The sequence below is a fragment of the Belonocnema kinseyi genome, chromosome 8, assembly GCF_010883055.1.
Source record: "Belonocnema kinseyi isolate 2016_QV_RU_SX_M_011 chromosome 8, B_treatae_v1, whole genome shotgun sequence".
In the NCBI taxonomy this organism is placed as follows: domain Eukaryota; kingdom Metazoa; phylum Arthropoda; class Insecta; order Hymenoptera; family Cynipidae; genus Belonocnema; species Belonocnema kinseyi.
The window spans coordinates 86,055,227-86,065,202 of NC_046664.1; the positions used below are offsets into that span (position 1 = coordinate 86,055,227).

Consider the following 9,976-nt stretch of genomic DNA (forward strand, 5'->3'; position numbering starts at 1 on the left):
TTACTTTCAGAAAATTATTACTTTCCAGAAAATATTTTCATTTTGTACTTGAAATTTTTTTATCCACTACACAAATATGATGAAAACACTTACCCGAGTTAGTTCAGGCGTTCCCACTCCAGCCGTAGAATTGCAAATGAGCTGGATTTCTGAGTTCAAGGTACCTATAAATAATTTCAATTAATGCAGACTTCACAGCTTAAAATTCTTTCAAAACACAGGAAATAGGGAGATGAGTTCTTTAAAAAAATTAATGTAAATATCATATTAAATTCAATATTAAACGCTCTACATTGGTAAGATAGACAAAAAAGTTAATTTTCAACCAAGAAAAATGAATTTTCAATCATATAGTTCAATTTGCAACAATAAAAATTAATATTCAACCAATCAGTTGCACTTACAACCAAATAGTTAAACTTTTAAACCAGAAATGAATTTTTAAAACAATAGTTGAATTTCCAACCTATAAAGATGAATTCTCAAACCAAGAAGACGAATTTTCAATAAAAGAGATTTCAACCAAGATTTTTCAGCCAAGAAAGAAAAAAAATTCAATTAAATTGTTGAATTTTCCAACTTGACAGAGGCATTTTCCGCAAAACAGATTCTTTTTAACCAAGTAGTTGCATTTTCTAACAAACTTTTAAATTTGTAAGCCAAAAAGACGAATTTTTTACGAAACATTTGAATTTTGAAACCAAAAAAGGCATTTTTTTACCAGGTACATCAATTTTCAACCAAATATGTTAATTTTCCACCAATTTCAATAAAAAATTAATTTGTTTATTGTGACTAGTTATTTAATTAAAATAATTAACTTTCGCTTGAAAATGATTAGCTTCTTTACCAAAGAAAATTTTTTAATACAAATGAACGAATTTTCAATAAAAAAGTTGAATTTTGAATTTATAAAAGTGATTTTTTAATAAAATAGTTAAATTTACAACCAAAACAGATGTCTTCTGTTGAAAAAATTATATTTTTAAATAATTCTAAATGATGTTTGAATAATTTCTGCCATTCAATTAGTTTTTTAATTGGATATCATATCGTCTTCACTATAATTAATACTTTGAACTTATACAGTTATATTTGTGTTACGATATATCATTGTATTTTTTTTTAAATTTTGTATTAATTTATATTTTTAAATAATATATTCAAGTGTTTTAATTTGATAAAAATTACAACAAATTTAATTTATAGTTATAATAATTATAATAAATAACCATGCGAGTTGAAAAAAATATGCAACTTTCACTACGCGCGTTGGCATGTTCTAATTTTGAATAGAATAATTTTCTAATATAAAACAGGCAAATTTTATTGAAATTCTTATGTATATTTACTAATTTCAGAGTTTCCCGCTTAATTGAAATATTTTATTTTAAATATTCGCATATTTAGAGAAAAAAAGGGGAAGTTTTTCAAAAATGGAGAAAAAGGGTGAAAAACAAGGGAATAGTGGAAACATTGTGATCTCTATTATTATAAAAATTTATAATTTACTAAATTTTAAATAATCCTATTTTTAAATTGAAATTACTAACCGTTTGAACACTTGTTCCCCTTTGTGTAATTCAGTTTCACAGAATATTTAGGATATTGATACACGACGTTCACCGAGGATCCATAACCCTTCTCATCGAGACAAATCGTCGAATTATTACAGATATTTTTTCCTCCGCACATGCTTATACTGTAACTTTTGCCTTGGTTGTTTTTCTTCTACATATAATAACAATATTCCAAGTTAAATAAAACTAGAGTAATTAAAGAAAGTTTTAAATTCTGGTGAACTTACGTAGAAAGTTTCTTTTTTTAGCGAGGAAAGATCAATGGTTTGAGAGAGTGGATTGCTAATCGTGCAATTGTTGTAATAATTGCCTACAACTGCACCACAAACGAATCTAGTTTCCCATCTGAATAAATAGGTACAGTCTGTGTATTTCAAAAACTCCGGACGACCCTAAGAAAGTCGAATTTAGATATGAACTTACTTTCTTTCCATAAATTATCCGATTTTTTAAATAATATGAATATCTTACCGTATCAACGCCATAATAATTACAGACAAAAGTCACATTGGATGATATTGACTCGCCTTGATTTTCTACACAAGGAGAACCACCCTTATATTGCAAAACCACGTTTCGGTTTTTATCGATAACCGGTCTTCCTTCCAGTTTTCCTAAACTCTGTAATAAAACGAAATAAATATTTGCATCAGGTTTGATTTAGTAAAGAATATTGAACGTTAATCGAAAATATTGCAACACTAACAATTCCCTGTGTATCTCCTCGATTGGGAATCTTACAAGCTGAACCACCACGACAAGCAGTTAAATTTTCTGTGTAGACTAGAGGATTGCAGACGTTTATACGAAATTCTGTGTCACCAGTTTTCACGATATAATCGTTGTTAGAGCGAATTAGCCCAGCCAAATTAATTTCGTCATTTTCTGTAGCGCACTTAATCTGTAGAGAAGATGATGGAAAACAGTCATAGAGTTTTTTCTATTTTTAAAAACAAACCACAGAACTGCATTTTCAAAATTCCTTGACTTTTCCCTATTTTTTGCTTGGCTAATTTTTGTTTTTTTCCTATTCATTAATATCTAAAGACAAGAATTTAATCTTGTCACATTTCTAACATAGGTAGAATCTTTTATAAACAAAATAAAACAATTACAAACTAAAAATTTTAAAAGTTTTATTTACTTATTTATTTCAACCAAAAGAATTATTTGTTTACTATAAGAGATGAATTATTGACCCACAAGGACGAATTTTCAATAAAAAAAAGTAGAATTTTCTACCAAAAAAGATTACTGTAGAAAAATAGTTAAATTTTCAGCAAAAAAAAACATGAATTTCTAATCCAGACGGAAGATATTCCTGTCGAAATAGACAAATGATCATTAAAAAAGGTAAATTTTCGATATAAAAGATAAATTTTTAACAAAATACCTTAATTGTAAATAAAATAATTAATTTTTCAAACAAATAGTTGAATTTTTAATCCAAACAGATGAATTTTCAACCAAATATTTAAGTTTTCAATAAAATGATTAAATTTTCAACAAATGTAATAAGTTATATTTCATTCGAAAAAAAAAAAAACGAATTTTCAATATTATCAAATTTTAAATTAAAGATGTGAATTTTCAATAAAATAATTTAGTTTGATACAAAAGAACTTCATTTTTAACCAAATAGTTGAGCTTTAAACTTTGAAAGAAAATTCTCAACATGAAATGCAATAGTTAATATTTCAACCAAAAGATGTGAAATTTCTACCAAAGAGATGAATTATTAAATAAAAAAAACGAATTTTCAGACAAGAATAATTTTAATATAGAATTTTAATATAGTTTAATATATAATAATATAGAATATAGAAAAATTCAGTTTTCAGGTCAAAAATTAATTTTTAACATTAACAAAAAAAATGAACTTTTGATAAAACAGTCAAATTTTCAACCAAAGAGCTGAATTTCCATCTAAAATTATGAATTGCACACAAAAAATTTACAAAATAATACAACTTTCACCAAGAAATTCAAATTTTCAGTCAAAAAGATTAAATTTCTATGAAACAGTTGAGTTTTCTATCAAACATATAATTTTTAACTAATATGGTAAACTTTTAACAAAGTATTTCAACTTTACACACAGAAGTTGAATTTTCTAAACCAAAAAGACGAATTTTCAACAAATAAAGATTTTTAAGTAAAGACAGAAAAAAATTCATCCAAATTGTTGAGCTTTCAAGATAAGACGAATTTTATGTAAAACCTAAAATTTGAATTTGAAACCAAAAAGTAGCATTTTTAACTAAAAAAGAGACAAGTTCATCCAAGAAGATTAGCTTTCTACCAAAAAGATGTTTTTTATGTAAAAAGATATAATTTTCTAACAAACATGGAAAAGTTATATTTTCATTGAAAAAAAATTAATTAAAAAAAAGAAGCAGATAAATTAAAAAAATTTTAAATAAAAAAAATAATTTTCAACTAAAGAAATGAACCTTTAACCAAACAAGTAAAATTTTTAAAAAAAGAGCTTCCATCAAAATGGATAACTTTTCAACCAAAGAAATCAATTTTCAACTGAAATGATGAATCCTAAACTGGAATAGTTAAATTTTGAGTAAAAAATGAATTTCCAACGACAAAAAAAGAATTTTTAATCAAAGATGAATTTCCAGGTGAAATGATGAATCTTAAATCAACAATTGTTTTTAACAAAGTGGCTCAACTAAGCCATTGCATTTTCAACCAAAATAGATGAAATTTCTACTAAAAGAGATGCATTTTTAAACCAGACGAATTTATTTTTAAAAATATTGAGTTTTCAACCAAGAAAGATTTTAGTTGAATTTTCAACACAAAAATAAGAATTTTTTACTAAAATAGTTTAATTGTCAACCTCAAATGACTAATTTTCAACAAAGCACTTGAATTTTCACCCAAAAAAGATGACTTTTTAAGAAACTTGTTGAATTTACAGCCAAATCAAATTTGTTTCTAATAATATAATCGTCAGGAGGAATCAATTGAAAATTGAAATAGAAATATAAGGCAAATAAATTATTAATAAGAATATTATATCAGGGTGGCTGCAAAACATTATTTTCAAAAGTCTCTAATTTTAACTTGCAAACCAATTTCAAATGTGTAATATTGATAACAATTCGTAAGTAAATTTCTGGACACCTGAGAATTTGTTGTAGATTTGATTACTGGTGTTGATTTTGTCATCGGAGTGGTAGGCATAGGAACTGGTGTCTGAGTTAGAGATATCAAAGTCTTATCTTTCAAAGGTTCTTTGCATGCGAGTGACGTCTTCCATTCCAAGTGATAGGCGCAGATTTCACCTCCATACATGTAACTTGGAGAGGTATTCTGCAAAGAGATGTGTGGCTCTTAATTTTTATTATTAAACAATATAAATGGTTGCAGTATAATTTTCAGTTTATAAGAAACAACAGCAAGAGATTGCATCTTTACCACCCCCGTAGGATCACAAATGAAGAATATAACAGTTTTTATATGTGGAACAGATCCAAGAACAGCAGTACAGATATCCCCGTTGTTATATTCAATCTTTAAAATCCCGTCAGCGCTGTCGATGTATGGAGGCTGCTCTACCTCGCCTATATCAATGAAACTGAAATTTAAAAATTAAATTAATTACAAAATTAAAAAATAACTTAATAGTTTATGAAATACCTAAAAAACTGAATATGTTAAAAAGTAAATAACTAAAAATTTTCAAAAATTGTAAAAACTTACGGTCTTTGTGTTTTTCTCAATTATATAAATAAGAAAATATTTTCAAAAAGTCTCTTAGTAACAAAAATAAAAAATAATTAAATAATTTTTAAAAAACTGAACAAATTTGTGAATAATAAAGCTGAAAATTCCTCAATTTTGACGATAACATTACAGAAGTGAATTTAATGGGCAAAATATTAAATATAATTAAATATGCAAAAACTATTAAACTGCCAAGCAAAAGTGATCAAATTTGTTTAAAATTCAGAATATTGTTGCTTGGTAATTTATTTAAATATTTGCAATACCTTTTTCTATTAAATTCTTTTCTTTAATGGTATCGTCAAAATTTGGGAGTTTTAGGATTTTTTTTAAATGTATAATTAAAAGAGTTTTTAAAAATATGATTTTATTTCTCTAAAAATTTTTAAGTTATTTTTTAATTAATTTAATTTTGAAGAACACAATTTTATTTTAAGAAATCCATAACATCGGGAGTTTTTAAACCATTTTAATTTTGTAGTTGTTTAAAATTTTTTGTTAAGAATTAAAATATTTTTTATAACAATCTCAGTTTTTAAAGCCAAATTTTTTTTTTTAATATACAGTTTTAATTTTTACGAAAGGTTAATCACTGCTGTATTCTGGTGTACACTCTGCTATGTAATCCCGAGTAATTTTGTGTAATCTATTGTATTTTTTTAACTTATTAAATCCCTATAGATCACAAAATCAAGCCTTGTTTGGCACAGTATAATTATGCTTAAAACAAAAATACAATTTAGATTAGAAAAAATAAATTATAAATATTATTGCATTCAGAACTTATGGTAGCTGTAGTGCCAAAAACAGATCTAAAAAAGAGTTACTCTCTTATTTTAAGAATAAACAAAATATTACTGATAATGCCACTTAAAAAAAAAAACATATTAAATGAAAAAATTTCAAGTTAGAAAAAACATTTATTTTAACCATGTTTTTTCCAATTTAATGTGTTCTTACTATCGCTTCTTACCGATTTTTGAATAATTCTTGAATTGCAATAAATTATGGCTTACTATTTTTGGGAAAATATTCTCTACAACTCTATCCTATGCCCTAAACATCACGTTTTATGCCGAACTTCTGCGTAAATTGAATCATTCTAACGCTTGCTTAATCAATATTATAACTTAAAAATTCGTAATACAACAAGATTGATAAAATTTAACCTTTTTTGAAAAATTGATAAGAATCGACGGTAAGAAATAATTAATTTACATTAAGTTTTTCTTCTCTTTTATAATGACTGACGATATTTTAATTATTAAAGATACACAAAATTTTGCTCCCAATTTCTGAGGTCACGGTCTCATTGTGACTGTTTAATTTAATTATAAAAACATCCCTGCGCGGATTTTAATTGATAATTAAAAAGAAAGCAAGACACCGAATTAAAAAAAAAAGCTCTGAAAAGTATATAAAATAACTAACATATTGTACAGTGTGTTCTTAAATATATAAATCAAAATTGTGAACTCAAAAAGGTTATTTAAATAATTTATAACCTTAGGTTATGAACATAAAATTTCATAATTTTTTGTCATAAAATTCAACAAATTTGTTAAAATGCAAAAAGTATATCTTTTCGGGTGTAAATTCAGCTTTTTGCTCAAAATTGATCATTTCGGGTTAAAAATTGAACGATTTGGTCGAATATTAACTTTTTAAATGAAAATTCCACTATTTTGTAGAAAAATCATTTTTTTCATGAAAATTTCTTTATTGACTAAAAAATCGTTCTTCAATTAAATTTCGTCTTTCTGGCTAAAAATATAATTGCTTGCATCAAAACTTACATTTTATAATCGAGGATTTTTGTTAAAAATTTCCACTATTTACTTGAATGTGGAACTAATTTGTTAAATTTTTTTCGAAAATGTAACTATTTGGTTCAAAATCCACTTTTTATTGAAGGTTCACCATTATTGTTCAAAATTATTTTCTTTAGTTAAAAACTAACTATTTTGGTTGAAATTTCTTTTTTTCGAAAATTAATTTTTCTAACTTAAAACTCAACTACTTCGAGTTTGGTTTAAAATTTATCTTCTGGGTGAAAAATTAATCTTTTTCGTTAACAATTAATTTATTTGGTTGAAAATCCAACTATTTTGTTAAAAATTCGTTTTTTTTTATTGTTAAAAATTTATTTATTCAACTGTAAATATAACTTCCATTTCAAGATAAAAATGTTTTTTTTTAGTTTAAAATTCACGTATTTTTGTTGAAAGTTCATCTTTCTTGGTGCAAGTTTCCACATTTTACTTGAAAATTTATTTCTTTGATTAAGAATTCAACTTTTTTGTGGAAAACTCATGTTTTCGATAGAAAATGAATCTTGAAAATTAATCTTTTTGGTTGAACATTAATTTCTTTAGTTGAAACTTTAACTGAAAGAGAAACTTATAGCGGTCAGGCATATGAAAAATTGTTCAGGGAAAAGTCAGAAGTGGTATAACATCCTGTTTTTTTTTCGATCAAGCCGTCTGGTCACCCTACTGATTACCGAGGATTTTTACATGAACCTTATAGAAATCTGTTTTTAGCCCCATTGCCTAAATTTTATTCCTCCTTAAACTGTTATTTTCTTACTTTATTCTGTCTCTAAGCTTTTAATGATAAATAATTCTGTTTTTACCTGTTATTTGCATTAGAGTCTTGAAAACAAGATGCCGCTTTTTGCTTGCACGCAGCACCATGTCCATATATCACTGAATGACATACGTTTAATATAATTTTAGATTTATTCATAGGGACTTCATAATTTTCTGAATACTGTGTTAAAGGGGAAAGATCGTATTCGTGGCCACTGTCGTCCGCCACAGAACAGCTGGTTCTGTGTCTAGGACCACATGCATAAACAGTACTCCAAATTAGATAAATATCACATTGATCCTCAGCCTGTAATTTATACTCGTAAAAATAAGTATTTAGAAACAACATTCAATATTAATCAGGGTGACCGTTTTAATTTAGGAAAAAAAGTAGAGAACTTTAGTCGAAATTAATATTTTTTAATTTAACTGTTTGGTTCAAAAGTAATCTTTTCTGATTTTGTTTTTTCAACTATTTTCAAGTATTTCAAGTGATTGGATACATTTTTCATCTCAAACCATGTAAAGTTCCCGGTAAAACATTAATTTACTGTAATTTTCCGAACTTTTCAGTCAAAAATTATGTTCATTCATTTCCCAGTTTCTTGTCTAGAGGCCACCTTGTTAATATAATTAAAATTAGCATAAAATTATTAAAATCTTACGTGTGGAATGATTATTGGAAATGAGTTATTTCCAGACGCATTATAATCACACTTCATTATAATAATAGTTGAATAGTTAGAGGTGCTATTGCATTTATCGCCAATAAAACGGAAAGTTATTCTAGCAGACTTGAATTCAACCTGAGGTGGCGATTTTCCTACACAAAATTGTGATTAGACACAGGATCTTTATGAATAGAAATAATAAGGCAGATTAACATACACATTTTTTGCATGTAGAAAAAAAACATGATAAAAAATTAATATACCTAGTGAACAATTATTAAATTATTTTACTTTCATAAGAATAATATTGAAGAAAAAGTACATTAAAACAGTGCTTCTTTACACGAGAAAGGTCATTTTTTGTTGGAATTTTGACTCCTTCTTTAAAAATGTAATATTTTCGACCCACAAGTAAATGTAAAAACTTGTAAGTAAATAATTAATAATACTTACCAATACCTATTTCTTTATTTTTCTTCTTTAAACAAATACTGTAACCAGTTTGACCGTTGCACTTATTTTTCAGTGAACTGCACAATTGTACATAAACTGAACCTCCATCGGTATCGTTTCGTGCGATAATATAATCATCAGCTACATTTAAAAGGTTTGTGAAATTAAATGTAGTCATTTGCTTTTCGTTTTCTTCAACGATACAAACATCTCTCTGTAACAAACAAAATAGTATTTGTTGAACATTACAGGTGTCGCACAGTGTGGCGAATTAGAAATTTGGGGTTCAAAATGATCCAGAGCCTAAAATTTTCATCCGATTCCATTTTTTTTTTTTAAATTAAAGCTAATGAAATTCTGAAGAGGTCTGTCGAGGTCGATTTTGCTAAAACGGCTCTGTTTGTTTGTTATTCAAGTAACAAAATGCCCAAAAACCACAATTTTGCATTAAAATTATCCGAGGACTAATTGATAGTCCATCATTTCTTGCATGTATACCAATAAATGTACCGCAGTTTAACTCTAAAAACTCGACTATGTTTTACTTCTCAAATTTTAGGAATAATACCTCACAGATTTTTAATATGTCCAATTCTGCAAACAAAGTCATGTTAATTAATAAGAATATTGATTATTTTACTTGCCTCTAGAAAAATTCTTACATATTTTGCATGCATTTTTTGAACATATACGAATACAATGTAAAACCCTACCTGCGTGCTCAAATATATATATATATATATATATCGGTTCCGTTTTGATTCCTCTAGAATCAAACCGAAGGGCCTATGACAAAGCCACCGAACGCGTCCTCGGGTTGCGGATAGAAGGTCCATGTACCAAGGGTTTCTGCTGAATATGGTTACAAAAATAAATAAGCAGTCGCGGACAATTGTCCAGGGGTGGTCCCGAAGGAATTAACCCCCAAGCGGAGGTG

The 9,976-nt window shown here is 26.6% G+C and overlaps 1 protein-coding gene across 2 annotated transcripts in view; it reads right to left on the reverse strand.

Moving 5' to 3' along the window:
* LOC117179138 (cation-independent mannose-6-phosphate receptor) overlaps window positions 1-9,976 on the reverse strand; it is a 47,036-nt gene that overhangs the window by 33,711 nt on the left and 3,349 nt on the right. For both annotated transcript variants that reach the window (XM_033370811.1, XM_033370812.1), the window contains exons 2-11: window positions 9,040-9,253; window positions 8,581-8,738; window positions 7,960-8,222; window positions 5,016-5,175; window positions 4,722-4,910; window positions 2,287-2,481; window positions 2,052-2,201; window positions 1,808-1,972; window positions 1,554-1,731; window positions 94-164 (exon numbers count right to left, since the gene is read on the reverse strand). In XM_033370811.1, coding sequence (XP_033226702.1) covers window positions 94-164; window positions 1,554-1,731; window positions 1,808-1,972; window positions 2,052-2,201; window positions 2,287-2,481; window positions 4,722-4,910; window positions 5,016-5,175; window positions 7,960-8,222; window positions 8,581-8,738; window positions 9,040-9,253 — 1,743 coding nt within the window. The remainder of the gene's footprint in view (window positions 1-93; window positions 165-1,553; window positions 1,732-1,807; window positions 1,973-2,051; window positions 2,202-2,286; window positions 2,482-4,721; window positions 4,911-5,015; window positions 5,176-7,959; window positions 8,223-8,580; window positions 8,739-9,039; window positions 9,254-9,976) is intronic.